We start from the raw sequence: 17,102 nt of genomic DNA, 5'->3' as shown, positions 1-17,102 counted from the left end.
GAAATACCTCAAATGAGAAATGTAGTATATTGCTCCTCATAAGCTATGTCTCTTACCTAATGTGCTGTCACAGGATATACAGATACAGGACAGGGGTCTATAGGCTGGTCCTAAGGGTTTCAACCCTGCTTTGTCCCTTATCTTGCAGGTAGGTTTGATGGTAACCAGGTTTGAGCCCCCAGTGTGACCCTAACTCCTGTCCGGACCCTGATCTTACTCTCCCTCTCCCACTCCCTCGGGACGGGCCAGAAAACAGGAAGACAAAACCCCACAAAATGACACAGACGAGGGATAACGGAAACTCGTACACACAGCACTCAAAACACAAAGGAGAGACAATATGTGTACCATGGGGCAATGCAAAAGGGGAGGAAGTAATGCACAACAGGGCAATGTCCACGCCACTCAGAAGCACAGCACGAATCACCATATAGAGGAAAAACACCAAGACCGGGATCGCTGGAGTAAAAACTGAAGCTAACGTCAATACCTCCTGGAAGAAGGCAGTGCCTTAACCCTCGTCAGGCTGCATAATTTTACAACGTTAACAGTGACCCCTTATCTCGGAAGGGGGTGGAGATATTTTATTGAAATTTGGCCAATATATTCTGGACCAAAGCTGCAGAGATGTCCCGAAATTTCAGCCCTCTACGGCTTTTGGAAAAAAAAATGTATTGCAATTTTAAAACAGAATAGTTACAATTGTACCTATTCAGGGGACCAAAGGTTAAATAGGGAAGCAACAGCTGCATTTGGCAATTAGCAACCTGAGCACTTAGGTCCTACTCAGCAGTCTGCAGAAATTAACTTCTGTAATGAAGATCAGTAAACCTGAACCAGCCGATGCCCAGCTCAGGCTGACCAATTCAGAAGCCTCATGTTGTCAGACTCAGTATTGTGAACAGAGTCTGATGACACCATGCCAGCTGGTGTGTGCAGAGCCGGACACCACATGACATGTGCATTGCATTGCAACTTAGGTATCCATGGATAACACCACACATATAGTGACAGTTCGTCAGCTAATAAGTTGCTATTCGTTGTAACCATGGATACCGAAACTGCCATGCCCTGCACATGAGGAAAGTGACATAACTAAGCAGAAGAACTATACTACATTTCTATTTGGAGCTATTTCCTAATACTATAATTATTGGACATACTAAATCTTGGGATTTGATATTAGAGATGAGATTACCCCATTTAAATGTATTTCATTGGGATTTTATGTGATATACCAAAGCTAAGTAGCAAGTATTTGTGAATTATGAAGTTGAAGCATCTTCTTCCACATGCCATGCACAAGACACAGCTAGAATGTGGAAGAATGTGTTCTGGTCAGATGAGACCAAAGTAGAAGTTTTTGGGCTAAATTCAAACTGCTATGTTTGGTGGACACCAAGGCGGGGTTTACACGCTGCGACATCGCTAGCAATTGCTAGCGATGTCGAGCGCGATAGCACCCGCCCCCGACGTACATGCGATATCTGGTGCTTGCTGCCGTAGCGAACATTTTCGCTATGGCAGGTTCACACGCACATACCTGCTCGGCGACGACGCTCTGACTGTCGAACAATCCCTTCTTCAAGGGGGAGGTGCGTTCGGCATCACAGCGATGTCACCGCGACATCACTAAGCGGCCGTCCAATAGAAGCGGAGGGGCGGAGATGAGTGGGACATACATCCCAGCCCACATTCTTCCTTCCGCATTACCGGTGGACGCAGGTAAGGAGATGTTTGTCGTTCCTGCGGTTTCACACACAGAGATGTGTGGTGCTGCATGAACGACAAACAACATTATATCTGCAGCAGTAACGACATTATGGAAATGAACGACGTGACACAGATCAGCGATTTTTTACGCTTTTGAGCTCGTTCAACGTCGCACCTAGGATTTACACATTGCGATGTCGCTACCGGCGCTGGATGTGTGTCACTAACGACGTGACCCCGACGATATATCGGTAGCAATGTCGTAACGTGTAAACCCGCCTAAAGGTGGCTTTACACGCTGCGACATCGCTAAAGCGATCTCGTTGGGGTCACAGATTTTGAGACGCACATCCGTCCGCATTAGCAATATCGTTGCATGTGACAACTATTAGCGATTTTGAATCATTGCAAAAACGTTCAAAATCGCTAATCGGTGACATGCCCCCCTAATCTCGATTATCGTTGCTGCTGCAGTAACGATGTAGTTCGTCGTTCCTGTGGCAGCACACATCGCTACGTGTGACACCGCAGGAACGAGGAACCTCTCCTTACCTGTGTCCCACCCACAATGAGGAAGGAAGGAGGTGGGCGGGATGTTTGTCCCGCTCATCTCCGCCCCTCCGCTTCTATTGGGCAGCCGCTTAGTGATGTTGCTGTGAGGCCGAAAGAACCGCCCCCTTAGGCAGGTAAGTAGTGGATGGTTCTGAGCGATGTTGTGCGCCATGGGCAACGATTTGCCCGTGTTGCACAACTGATGGGGGCGGGTACGCACGCTAGCGATATCAGTAATGATATCGCAGCGTGTAAAGCAGCCTTAACTCTATATATAACCATGAAAACAACATCCCAACTATCAAACATGGTTGTGGCAGCATTCTGTGGGAATGCTTTTCTTCAGCAATGACAGGGAAGCTGGTCAGAGTTGATGGGAAGATGGATGGAGATAAATACAGGGCAATCCTGGAAGAAAACCTGTTAGAGACTGCAAAAGATGTAAGACTGAGGGTAGGTTCACCTTCCAGCAGGACAACGACCCTAAACATACTGCCAGAGCTACAATGGATGGTTGAGATTAAAACATATTCATGTGTGTGAATGGCGCAGTTAAAGTTCAGACCTAAATCCCACTGAGAATTTGTGGTAAGACTTGAAAATTGCTGTTCAGACACCTCCATCCAACCTCACTGAGGTAGAGATATTTTGAAATTTAAGAAAGAGCAAAAATTTCAGCCTCTAGATGTGCAAAGCTGGTAATACCTCAAAAGACTTGCAACAGTAATTTCTGTTGGTGCTACAAAATATTGACTTGGGGGGCTGAATACAAATATATAGCACAATTTTCATATTGATACTTTTTTAAAATACGAAAACCACATGTCATTTTCTTTACACTTCACAAATACTTGCTGCTGGTATATCACATAATTTCCCAAAAAATACATTTATGTTTGCGGGTGTAATGTGAAAAGTTGTGGAAAAGTTGACGGGGTATAAATACTTTATCAAGGCACTGTGGAGACCTTTTATGATACAGATTATAAGCCTACTGCCCATATGGTCTATACATTTTCTTACTCCTAAAGCGGGCTTTACACGCTACGATTTCGCTACAGCGATCTCGTTGGGGTCACGGATTTTGTGACGCACATCTGGCCGCTGTAGCGATGTCGTAGCGTGTGACTTCTAGGAGCGATTTTGGATCGTTACAAAAACGTCCAAAATCGCTCCTCGCTGACATGGGGGTTCGCTGCCAGCTGTCGCTGGGGCGAAGTTGATCCTCGTCCCTGCGGCAGCACACATCACTACGTGTGACACCGCAGGAACGAGGATCATCTCCTTACCTGCCTCCCGGCCACAATGCGGAAGGAAGGAGGTGGGCGGGATGTTATGTCCCGCTCATCTCTGCCCCTCCGCTTTCATTGGGCGGCCAATTAGTGATGTCGCTGTGACGCCAAACGGACCGCCCCCTTAGAAAGGAGGCGGTTTGGCGGTCACAGCAATGTCAAAGGGCAGGTAAGTATGTGTGACGGGGGTGCGCGATTTTGTGTGCGACGGGCAGCGATATGCCCGTCGCGCACAAACGATGGGGCTGGGTCTCATGCTAGCGATATCGGGCAGGATATCGCAGCATGTAAAGCCACCCTTACTCAGTACACATGGCATACTGAAGATATATAGCTCCCAACAATGGTGTGTTAACCTGCAAGTCAGGCTGTCATATGTGAAGAAAATATCTCTTCCTTGCTGTTTACAAAGATTGTCAAATTCAGGTTCATTCTCCTCAATATTTCTTTCCCAGTTGGGTGCACTTAAGGTGGTTTTGCATGCTACGACATCGCTAAAGCGATGTCGTTGAGGTCACGGATTTTGTGACGCCCATCCGGCCGCGTTAGCGATGTCGTTGCGTGTGACACCTCTTAGCGATTTTGAATCGTTGCAAAAACGTTCAAAATCGCTAATCGGTGACATCCCCACCTAATCTCAATTATCGTTGCTGCTGCAGTAACGATGTTGTTCCTCGTTTCTGCGGCAGCACACATCGCTACGTGTGACACCGCAGGAAGGAGGAACCTCTCCTTACCTGCGTCCCGCGAGCAATGAGTAAGGAAGGAGGTGGGCGGGATGTTCGTCCTGCTCATCTCCACCCCTCCGCTTTGATTGGCCGGCCGCTTAGTGACGTTGCTGTGACGTCGCGGTGACACCGAACGCACCTCCCCCTTGAGGGAGGGATTGTTCGGCAGTCACAGTGACGTCACAGAGCAAGTATGTGCGTGTGACGATGCCGTAGCAATAATGTTCGCTACGGCAGCGATCACCACATATCGTTACAATGACGGGGGCGGGTACTATCGTGACTGACATCGCTAGCAATTGCTAGCGATGTTGTAGCGTGTAAAGCAGGCGTCACATTAGACGATCTATCGTGCGATCGCAAGAGCGATCGTACTTGCATCCGTCATTTGTGCGTCACGGGCAATTACTTGCCAGTGGCGCACAAAGTCGTTAACCCCGTCACACGCACTTACCTTCCAAACAACCTCGCTGTGGGCAGCGAGCATCCTCTTCCTGAAGGGTGAGGGACGTTCGGCGTCACAGCGATGTCACACAGCCGTTGACCAATAGACGTGGAGGGGCGGAGATGAGCGGGAAGTAAACATCCCGCCCACCTTCTTCTTTCAGTATTGCCAGCGGGACGCAGGTAAGCTGCAGTTCATCGTTCCCAGGGTGTCACACGGAGCGATGTGTGCTGCTCTGGGAACGATGAACAACCGGCGCACAGAAGATGAAACGACTTTTTGAAAATGAGCGACGTGTCAACGAACAACGATAAGGTGAGTATTTTTGCTCGTTCACCGTCGCTCGTAGCTGTCACACGCTACGATATATCAAACAATGCCGGATGTGCGTCACTTACGACGTGACCCCGCCAACATATCGCCCGATATATCGGACCATGTGACGCCCGTATTAGTCTCCATGCACTGCTATTTAGCTCTCAGACTAATGGAGAACGGGAATGAAATTGGAGAACTTTTCATCAAGCAGTAAATGGGTTAAAATATTTCTTTACACATCACAGCCAGCAGCTGAGGTATCTGATACTGCTGTTGAGAACCGTATATCTTCAGTCTGCAACCCGTAGTTACATGTGACTAGGACGGGCTGCACTTTGAATTATATCAGTGAAGCCATTTAATCTTATTTACAGAGAACTCTTTCAACTCCCACAGGCTTTGGCTTTGCCTGATATTCAGACTGGGAAGTATATGTATGGACTATGACAGAATGCAAATTGTGATGTATAAATGACCTGGTCAAAGCATATTCAAAATGGCAGGAGCTGAGGGGTGTTTCCAGATATATATATTGGTTAGTATCTACCAAATGGGATTGGCAGAGATTTCCCACGGAGTAGCAAGTTTAACAAAAAGCCCCTTTATAGCCTGTATTCCCAGTTCTCCCACACAGCTAAGATTGGCTGAGTTTCCCCCACAGAACAACAAGTTTAACAAAAGTCCCCTACAGACTCTGTATTCCAAATTCACCCACACAGTCAAGATTGGCAGAGTACTCCCACAGAGCAATGCATTTAACAAAAGGCCCCTATATAGCCTGTATTCCCAGTTCACCCACACAGTCAAGATTGGCAAAGTTCCCCCATGAAGCAACAATTTTAACAAAAGGCCACTACATCATCTGTTTTCAAATTTGACCATCACAGCCAAGATTCGAAGAGTATCCCCACAGACCAACAATTTTGAAAAAGGCAGCTAGAGAGCCTGTTTTCCAAGTTCCCTTAACAGAGCCTAATGTTCAGCTCCAGTTGCGTACACTATAGCAGTTGCAGATGAAAAGCTAGTCATTGTATTTTGGATCGAGCTGGCGATCCGCCAGATAGCTTTTCACCTCCCCAATGCTCTAGACTGAGTATCCTTGGGACTCAATGTATTTGTTTTGAAAAAAATGTTGTTCAAAGCAAGCAGCCATGCCTGAATACATTGCTATGAATAATGGAAAAGCACTATGTTTTCATTGTTTGTTGTCGGAAATGGGGCCATCATTAAGAGTGTACCATGTGTAAGTCAAAGCGAAGGAACCATAACTACATGGAGAAGACCCATCACTTAGTACGATCATACAGGTGGACACATACTCTTCTACCATGTTGTTGAAACTCTGCCTCCTCCTACTACGGAGTGTATCAGATGGTGGTGCTGAATGTTGTGGTGTGCTGAGGGACCTCCTGTGGCTTGAGTGTGTAGGAGGTGGCAGCGCCATGTCCACCCCTACATAGAAGAGCAACTTCCATAGAACTGTACAGAGTAGTATATTGAATGTGAATGGTTGGGTAAATACATTGCTGTGTCAGCGATGTAGCAGAGCTGGATGGGCGTGTCAGGCGGCACCCTCTAGCGTCTGTTTATTTATGTGTTTTATTACAGGGTATTGTTACACAGAACAGACACCTCCAATACGTAGGTGTATTCCCCATGTGCATGCATGTATGTTATGTGTGTATTATTATACAAACAATGTGTAATTTAAATAGGGATTGGCCCCTTGTGCAGTGTCAGCCAGGAGCAATATAGAGAAAGACTAATATGTAAGATAGATAGAGTATTAATATTATAGAACTGCAGTTAGTAATCATTAGGTAAGGATTTAGGATGTTTATTGTAGGCAACTAGGGAAACAAGCAGCAGGAGGAAGATGAGAGGAGTAGTTAGTTAGCTATAATAGGGCTCAGCAGGAACACACGAAGAATAGCAAGTTGCTTAGATTAGGGTAGGACAGGTGCAGACAGTTCAGTGGTTGCCAGGGAGACAGAACTACTGTGAACGAGCAAAAATACTCACCTTATCGTTGCTCGTTGACACGTCGCTCATTTTCATAAAGTCGTTCCTCCTTCTGCACGCCGGTTGTTTGTCGTTCCCGTGGCAGCACACATCGCTCCGTGTGACACCCCGGGAGCGACGAACACAGCTTACCTGCGTCCCGCCAGCAATGAGGGAGGAAGGAGGTGGGCGGGATGTTACGTCCCGCTCATCTCCACCCCTCCGCATCTATTGGGCGGCCGCTGTTTGATGTTTCTGTGACGCCGAACGCCCCTCCCCCTTCAGGAAGAGTATGCTCACCGCTCACAGCAAGTTCGTTCGGGAGGTAAGTACGTGTGACAGGGGTAAACGACTTTGTGCGCCACAAATTGCCCGTGACGCACAAACGTAGGGGGCGGGTGCGATCGCTCATGCGATCGCACGATATATCGTACCGTGTAACGCCTCCCTAAGTTCCACCGCAGAACACCAAATTTTTAAAAAGGGCCCCTAAACAGCCTCTTTTCCCTGTTGATCATCACAGCTAAGATTGCCTGAGATCCACCACAGAGCACACATTGTTTAAAAAAAACTCTAAACAGCCTATTTTGCTGATTGACCCTCTTAGTCAAAATTGTCCGAGATCCAGTACAGACTATACAATTTTTAAAAAGGCCACTAAATAGCCTCTTTTTCCCTGTTAACCCCTACAGCCAAGATGCCAGAGATCCACAGCCTCTTCAGCATATGAAGGTGTAGTTCCATAGTTCCATCTTGTTGGTACGTCGCAGATGACGTAGTGAGCTGGAAGGCCAAAGTGACTCTGTAGTGCAGACAGGTGAGCAGCAGCAGGGTGAGAACACTGAAAGTGCGCAGAGACTGCTCGCACGTTCAGCAGCAGCAGCTCCGATATATATATGTGGGTCATTTTTAAGGAAGCTCTTAACCACCAAATTCAGCACATGTGATGGTCAAGAGATATGAGTTAAACAATAGGATAAAGAGTTGCACGCTAGTCACAATGTATAGGGGAATAATGAAAAGCAAAACTTCTATGGGAATACTAGACTGAAAAATTGGTGTTCCAGACGTACACATTTTTTAATTAGTATGCATTTTCTGTCTGAGAAACCTGCCCCACCCATAGCCATGTGTCTTATTTCACATATATAGCTTGGTCCTTTGCTTCCCATACTGAGCATGTTTTTTAACTGCAGGTGAGGTTACACATAAGTTAGGGACCCCAAAAATAGAGATTACCTTGGCGTTTGGTTTGGGGCTCCTTTGCATTGATCAATACAATGTGTAAACATCTCTCATTCCTATTATTCATAGCAGTTATGCACATATCATTTTCATGTTTTTCACTTTTTTCAGATAGTCCATTGAATTTTTCAGTCTAGTATTCCCATAGCAGTTTTGTTTTTCATTATTCCCCTATACATTGTGACTGGTGTGCAACTCTTTATCCTATTGTTTAGTTGTATATTTTTGAGTCTTGCACCTTGTTCACACCATTGGTGTTCCAGACGTACACATTTTTTAAAGAGATATGATTTAAACTGCCTAGTCCCAGAGCTGCTGCAAGATTTCACTCAATATCGCACACTACCTGGCTGGGCTTCAGGCTCATCGGGAAGAGCCGCTCATCTGTCTGTTGTTTGATCCCCGTCCTCAGCTACTGCGCTCTGTGGGATTTGACCCCAGACGATGAGTTTCAGATCAGCCTGCTGTCTTTTCCCCTTGGCTGTGCTGAGGTTGGTTGTATAGGTCTTACTCTAAAGACACTGGTATTTTTGGGAACAACCCAATGTTCATTTTTTTATATTTTCTGTAAAATAGTTTTAAAAATGTAAAAATGTAATGCAATTCAATGCATGCTTTAATTTAGAAAGCGGTGTGCAATGTTCCCAATGTATGGAAATAAAAACTATTATATGGGGCTTAATGCATGTTTTTGAACACAAATATATAATCTTGTTGTAATGCTCTGAACTTTGAGGAAGCTATGTTCTGCCCATCAACAGAAAATAAGTAGGGTAAGGAATAGTTAAGTGTTGAGGCTAGCCCATAGAGGAGGAGCTAGTGCATAAGGAGAAAGACAGTTTCTGTTACAATATCATATAGGGCCCAGCCTGTGACAGAGCCAGACCTTAGGTCTGAGCAGAGCTGCATGACGTGGGTGTCCTGAGGAAGAGACAGGAGACCAAGAACCATGATAGCATGATCAAAAGAAAGAGAGAGGTAACTGAAGCACAAAGAATTCTGCCAGATACTGATTAAAGAATTTAGCTGGCAACTGAGTGACAATGTGAGATAGCTCATAAAGTAATGGACAAGGACAGAATAGGGTGAAAGATGAGATGAGTGTCCAAGTCAGGTGTCCACTAAGCGTAGCAGATCTTGCAGCTCAGTCTGACCATATTGACATTATTCCTTTTAAAAAGGAAAAGATGCAAAGCCGCAGGGAGGACAGGATGACTTTCTTGGATGGTGTTGTTGTGCCGTGCAACGTGGTGGAGAAACATGAAGGATTATGAAGAGAAAAAATATGTGAGATAGAGGAAATATGTTTGGAGATACTCTGTAATAAAAACAAAATGTCAGAAAAGATACGTGCCCGCTGTCATGTGTATACATTTTTCATCAAACTAATGTTAAGTAAAATAACATTTTTAAAGAAGCAGTGGTCTCTCTCAGTGAATTGTGTAACAACTCCCGGCCAACCGAAATCAACGGCCGAATAGTGAAAATCCACACACCCAAGCAGGATCTCCATGTTTATGTAATGTGCCGTGATGTCGCAGATGACTACCCCACCTACAACTACCACCCCATGTCACACTACATTGTAACATTATGTTCATTGTCAGGTGCAAATGCATCACTTAGATAAAGACATGACTTCAGGATTTTCACTATAAGAAGAAGACAAGCCACCGGAGGAAGTTTGATAAAAGGAGGTGTGATAAAAGGCAGTAAGACGCTTCAGTCTTGAAAATTGTTGAGGAATGGTTTGAGGAACATGATAATGATTTCAAGGTTTCAAGTTCCCCAGAATTTAATCCAGTTGAGCACGTTTAAGCTGGAAAAGAAGTTAGATCTAAGTGTTACGGGGGAGCCGGCATATTAGGACCAGGGGGTATATATCCCAATCGCCAGTCAGGGCCCACCGTGCTCCAGATGCTAATGGAGCTGCTGGCACCCTGTGGGTTAGGCGTAGACTATAGAGCTGGATTGCTCTGAGATAATCCAGGGAACCGGTCACGTGTGTAGTGAGATGTCAGACCGGCCGACAACCCAGTTAGCGTTTCGGTGGAATTGGCGCAACCCCGACCACGTGTGCAGGGAGCACATCAGGCCGGATGGTGACCAGGTAGCGTTGACCGAGAAGACCGCTGCGACAGCGCCCTGTCGGCCACGTGTGTCAGACACGACAGGCCGAGCGGTCCTTCGATTAGCGTTTCTGGTCACTACACGAATGGCCACAAGTGTAGAGGACACGTCAGGCCAAGGGATCACACCAGTAGCGTTGACTGGGAAGCCAAGGAGGATAATAGGTTCACACACCCAATCCTGGAACACCCTGTTAACTCCACAGGGGTTCTGGGGTATGCTGTCCGTGCGCGTAGGAGGCACAACCGGACAGGTGTCACAACAGGTATGCTGTCCGTGTGCATAGGAGGCACAACCGGACAGGAGACGCAGCAGGTATGCTGTCCGTGTGCGTAGGAGGCACAACTGGACAGGTGACGCAGCAGCCGCAGCCCAGTTAATGCCACTGGACTGCTATAGCACAACAGGACCGGTAGCAAGGCGCCTGACCCTCATGTGCTGAGCCACGAATCTTGGCATGACAGGCACTGTTCGCCTATCCCTACCTACCGCTTCCAACAAGGCTTAAGCCACCATGAATTCTAAGTGAATATGAGTGAAGACTGCGCACCTCCATGTTGTCTCCAGCCCCTTTTATAACCTAGATCCGCCCCAAACCCAGGGTGGAACCACCACGGTCCAATAGCAGAGTGCCATATCATCAGCGACGTCACCAGCGGCCTATCCAGAACCGCCACATCATTGATGACCTCATGGCAGCCACACCCCAAACACCTCACCAGTCATCGTCTAACGACCAATGGTGAGGTGCCAGATCATAGGGGTGGTCCTCTGCGAGCCAGTCCGGAGTTGCCACGTCATCAGGACACCTGACACCCTCTGCCTTATCAGGGCCTGCCACCTCACGGACATGCTCAGTGAGGTCCTTACCAGACCTAGCCTCTGATGCACTAAGTGCCTGAGCATGCTCAGTAGCCTGAACAACAGCCTCAGAAATCAGACTATCTGCCTTAGCATGCTCAGTAGGCACATCCCAGAACTTAGACACAGCACGAAGTCCAAGTAACTGTGCAAAGAGGCTGTTAGGATTAATTGTGGGAGCATGCTCAGTAGCCTGAACTGAGGACTTAGTCTCAGAAATGACACAATCAGACTGAGCATGCTCAGTAGGCAAAACACCGGACTTAGACTCTGGCTGGGGTAAATCGACGCACGCATGCGCACTAGCCGCCTCTCCACACTTAGACGTGGTGGAAGAAGCAGCCAACTGGATGACCTGAGGCACGGCCAAGAACGGTTCGAAACACTAAAGTTGTCCAAGAGCACGCCCTTCAGAACTTACAGAATATTCTGTTAATGCTAAGCATCACAGGACATCTTTAAGGGTTTTGTGGAGCTCATTGGTCAATGTTTACTAAGCCACTGATTTTAAAGTTATGGTTGATTTGTGATTATTATTTTTTTTAAGTTTTCAAAAAAAAATCTAAAAATAAAAACATGAAACAAAGTTGTTGCTCTATTGCTCTACATAAATCAGAAAAAAGTCTCAATGACTCTTGATCTCACACTAGTATCATTATTCATTTATAGTTCTTTTGTTAGCTAACATACTTTTATATTTATTGAAAATTACCCTCCTAAAGACCAGCAATTTAATGTGCCGCTCTGACCTACATAACAACAGGAGTATATACAATAAAACACTGGAGAATAATGGCTGTACATATTCTTACCAGAACTCACACAATGTTAATCTGTTTTAATGCATAAATATAATACACTTTCCTTAGTAAAATAGATGGGACTAGTTCTTACTAATAACAGTAATTATTTGTATTGACACCATTAGATCTACTCTAAATGTATTCTAAAAGGGAGCACTATTTAGTGATTTACTTCTATTCTACTAAAGAACTGTACAGTCTGTTAAGTTTAATTAACTGCTAAATATATAGCAAATGATAGCTGTGGAAATGAGGTCAAGGTTTAATTCACATCCAGTTATGTATCATAGAAAATAATGCAGAGATGATTTTCTGATAATAGTTATGTCAAAATGTACAGTCAGGGCCAAAAGTTTCGATTTTCAGAAAGTTTGATGTTTCAGTTTTTATAGTGGCAATTTGCATAAACTGTAGATTGCAATGAATAAATGAGTAATAGATAAATTGCAAAAAAAAATGTTAGTCATTTCTTGTCATGATTTTTTTTTAATTTACACTGAATTTAATCCCTGCCATAAAATTACCTGCTTAAATAATTTTAGTGAGCTATTAGTTAGTACAGGAAAAAGTGTTATCAAGAAAAAGGAACTTAATATCGATCTTTCATAGTGATTACATTATTAGACTGATTACTTTAAAAGTGAGTTTGAAAACATTGTCTTCTTCTGTTAGCCATGGTTATCTCAAAAGGAAACATCTGCAGTTATCATTGATCTGTATGAAGAGGGCTTTACAGGCAAGGACATTGCTGCTTATGAGATTGACCCTAAACCTACAATTCATCATTAAGAATTTCAATACTAAGGTTCAGATACTGAGAGAAAGGTTTCAGGGTGCACAATATAGTCCAGCAAGTTCCAAGTACTTAGGAGGATTCCATTGCGGGATCATTTTTTGACAATAATAAAATACAGTGGAACCTTGGTTAATGAGAAAAATCTGTTCTGGGAGTGTGCTTGTTAACCAAGTTACTCGTTCAGCAAAGCAAGATTTCCCATAGGAAATCATTGCAATGCAGACAATTCGTTCCACAACTTGTTAAATGTCCCATCCTGGTGCCATTCCACACACGCACAAATAAGCACAAACACGCACAAACACAGATTATGCTCCCCTTACCTTCAGTTCCCTCGCCGGTCTCTTGCAGTGCGCTTGTACAAGACGTGTATCGGGTAACCAAGGCGACCGATGCCGGACCTTCCACACTCAGCGAGCTGATGTCAAAGGCAGGAGCCGCTTGCCTCTGATTGGCCAGCGCGCTGCCTTTGAGTAGCACCTGACAGGGGAAGTTCCTCCCTTGTCGCGATAGTTACCGGATACACATCCTGTGAAGGGAGGACCTTCCCCTGTCAGCCGCTACTCAAAGGCAGCACGCTGGCCAATCAGAGGGAAGCGGCTCCTGCCTTTGAAGTCAGCGCGCTGAGGTGCGGAAGGTTCGGCATCGGTCGCCTTTGTTACCCGATACATGCAAGTTCCAGGAAGCCGGCGAGGGAATGGAAGGTAAGGTGAGCATAATTTGTGTGTGTGTGTGCGTGCGTGTTTGTTTGTGTGTGTTTGTGCGTGCTTGTGTGTGTTTGTGTGTGCTTGTGTGTGTTTCTGTGGACTGCAAGAGCGGGTTAGAGCGCGGTGGATGTACGGAACCGGAAGTGTGTGCGGTGAGTATTTTGCTCGTACAGCAAGGCTTTCTCGTAAATCGAGTTACAAATTTACAGAAAGCCTTGCCCGTTAGGCAAAATACTCGCTAACTGGGTTACTCATTAAGCGAGGTTCCACTGTATTTGGTAATGTTACTCACTTCTTATAACATTATTGAAGTCATCAGCATCTCTGTTCCCTTTGGGGCTCACAAGATAAATTTCCCTTCAGTATGTCTTTGTAACCTTGGGGAGAACATACAAACTCCTTGCAGATATTGTCCTTGGTGGGATTTGAATTCAAGACCACTGGGAAGCAACAATACTAACCATTGAGCCATCATGCTGCCCAAAGACAATAAACCTTCGCAAATAGTGTAGGAAACAACAAGAGAGGGACACTTTAACAAATAGGCCAGACAGAGTATCCAACAGTATCAGTTGGGGGACAAAAAAATTATAGGGAAACAAATAAATTGTGTAAAAATCAAGTAACTATTGTGACATAAAAACTCAATGTCAACAAAAGTAAAAATAAAAATATTCTTCAACTACATAAACAGTAAAAGACTCAAAAATGATAGCATTGAATCTCTAAAAAATAATCTGGATATAATGAAGAAAGAAGATGAGGGAAAGGCTAATGTATTTTAAAGCCTTCTTTTCTAAAGCATTTACACAAGAAAATCCCATAACATATAGGAATGGATTCTATAAATTCTCCATTAAATCTCACTTGTTTAATCCAATAGGAAGTACAGCATTGCCTAAAATAACATTAAAATAACATTAAAATAGATGAAGTACTGGACCCAGATGACATACACCTCCGAATACAGCAGGAATGATGTACTGTGATAGACACCTATATTTCTAATATTCAAAGATTGCTAAACAGGAACTGTACAAGAGATGAGTGGATCTTCTGAAATTTCGAATTTGCTGCATTCACCGAATTTAAATAAATTAGCACAAATCTGAATATTAGACAGTTTGTAAAATACACATGGGGCACAATTATTGTTCTCCTAATAACGGCGATTTAATACAGATTAGATCAATCAGGGGTATTAAAACCTGTTGACAAAATTACTTTAATGGCTCATATAAATCGGACCTGTGTTTGATGGCCTGTGACTTTTGTCCCGTGACTGGTGATCTGTGCATGATGACCTGGACCCTGACGACTGGCGTTCCGTGCATGATGACCTGGACTCTGATGACCGGGGTTCTTCTTGAGGTCCTATTCTGACTGCGCCTGTCTGATCTTTTATGCCTGTCTGATCTTTTGTGCCTGATGTCCCGTGCCTGGTGACCTGAGCTTGATAACCAGAGTTCTTCCTGAGATCCTATCCTGGCTGCCCATCTGATGTCCTGTGCCTGATGTGCAATGCCTGGTGACCTGAGCCTGATGACCAGTGCCGGAAGTTCTGTATCTGCCTGCACCCATCCTGTCTGTTTCCCATCCAGACTGTGCTCCCTAATTCTGCCTTGTTTGTCCTGCCAAAGCCCATCCTGTCCATCCTGTCTGTGATTGTGTCCGTGTTTTTCTGTCACCCTGCTCCACTCTGCAACCACAGGAGTGGCAACTGGTGTTCTGCCTCGTGGCGGGCGCTTAATTAAGCCCCTCTCACTACAGGGTAAGTCTGAATCCCCCCTGTGTTCCGGTGGGTCCATTCTCACTCACTGCCTTCTCCAGTGTTTAGTGTTACACATAGGTTCTTTGCCTCTCGTCATCACCATCATGTACAAGGATGTTGGAAAACTAAAGTAGAAGTAATATCATATAAATAACAACCATAACTGAGAGCCATGACTACTTCAATTTAACTTCTACTTTACAGTTATTTTATGGATAGAATGTTTAGAGTTGTAAAACTACCAGATTAACATATAAGACAGCATGTATGAAGAATACACCATATAAATGATGAGCTGAATATTTAAAACTTCCTCTCAAATGTATTTTTATAATAAGGTCATTCAAGAAAGAGCCAGAGAGATGGAGACACAACGATCACAAGGACAAGACTTAACCGGTGAGCTAGAAACCATTCAAAGAAAGAAGCGGAGTGCTTTCTTAGATATGCTTCTGAATACAACAGATGAATCAGGAAATGCATTAAATTACCAGGACATCCGAGAAGAAGTCGATACCTTTATGTTTGAGGTATGTTTAAGTGTTGACAGTGCCACATTGTGCAATGAAATAGTCTATTGACAAGACGAACAGTAATGCCTACTTGTCAACATATCCATCATACAATTGAAGGAGCAATACAGAAAGAATGGTACACAATGCAGAGTTCTTAGAAAGGATGCTCCAGCATAGTTTTTTCCTATTTACTAAAACACAGATAATAGTCGAGCTGACAGGTTCACCTTAAGCAATATAAATACACTATATTGTATCGGGCCACCAACAGGAGCCTTTATCACATCTAAATTCATAGATATTAATGTTGAGTTGTTCCTCTCTTTGCAGCAAAAACAGCCTCAGCTCTTCTGGGAAAAACTTTCTAAAATATTTTGGAGTATATATCTAGGAAATGTTCCCATTCATGCAGAAAGGCATTTGAAATGTCAAACACTGATGTTCAATCATAGGGTTGATGTCATGGCCTTGTGAGCCCAGTTTAGTTCATTAAGATCAAAGTCAACCAACCATGCCTTTATGGACATTGCTTTATATACTTGGTATTTTTATATGGTACAGAAAATGGCCTTCCCCAATTTGTTCCCATAAAGCTGAAAGCATAGCATTGTCCAAAATGTCTTGTTATGCTGAAACAATAAGATGTCTGTCCCTTCATGGGAACGAAGGAACCCAGGCCAACCCTTGAAAAACACCATCTCATTTTCCGTTCACAATTAAACTTTACAATTTGCACAGTCAGGCAGGTAACGTCCTACTGGCAATTGCCAAACCCAGACTCGTAATTCCTGCTACCAGATAAAGAAGTGTTATTCCTTACTCCACAGAACACATGCCACTTTACAGTGCTCCCGAGTCCAATGGTGATGTGCTCTACATCATTCCGTCTGGCACATGGCATTGTGCTTGGTGATGTAAGGCTTGCATGTGCCTGCTTGACCATGCCGTAGAGCTTGTGGTGCACAGCTCTCGTGCTGATGTAAATGCCAGAGGAGGTTTGAAGCCCTGTAGTTATTAATTCAGCATAGCACTGGCAAACTCTGTGCACTTTCTGTCTTAGCACTCAGTAACCTCACTCTGTAACTATACAGTCCACCACTTTAAATGCTGAGTACCTGTGGTTCCAAAATGCTTCCAATTTTCAATAATAACACAGTTTATTGTGGAATATTTAGGAGGCATGAAATATCACAGATTATTGTAGTGGTTACCATACTTCAATTTG

The 17,102-nt window shown here is 44.5% G+C and overlaps 1 protein-coding gene across 1 annotated transcript in view; it reads left to right on the top strand.

Annotated features, from left to right (window-relative positions):
* LOC142290537 (cytochrome P450 4V2-like) overlaps positions 1-17,102 on the top strand; it is a 93,976-nt gene that overhangs the window by 53,178 nt on the left and 23,696 nt on the right. Inside the window, exon 7 of the mRNA XM_075334502.1 lies at positions 15,701-15,892. Within this exon, the coding sequence (XP_075190617.1) occupies positions 15,701-15,892 (192 nt within the window). The remainder of the gene's footprint in view (positions 1-15,700; positions 15,893-17,102) is intronic.

The sequence above is a fragment of the Anomaloglossus baeobatrachus genome, chromosome 1 (assembly GCF_048569485.1).
Source record: "Anomaloglossus baeobatrachus isolate aAnoBae1 chromosome 1, aAnoBae1.hap1, whole genome shotgun sequence".
NCBI classification, from domain to species: domain Eukaryota; kingdom Metazoa; phylum Chordata; class Amphibia; order Anura; family Aromobatidae; genus Anomaloglossus; species Anomaloglossus baeobatrachus.
This window is presented reverse-complemented; position numbering and strand designations above follow the sequence as displayed.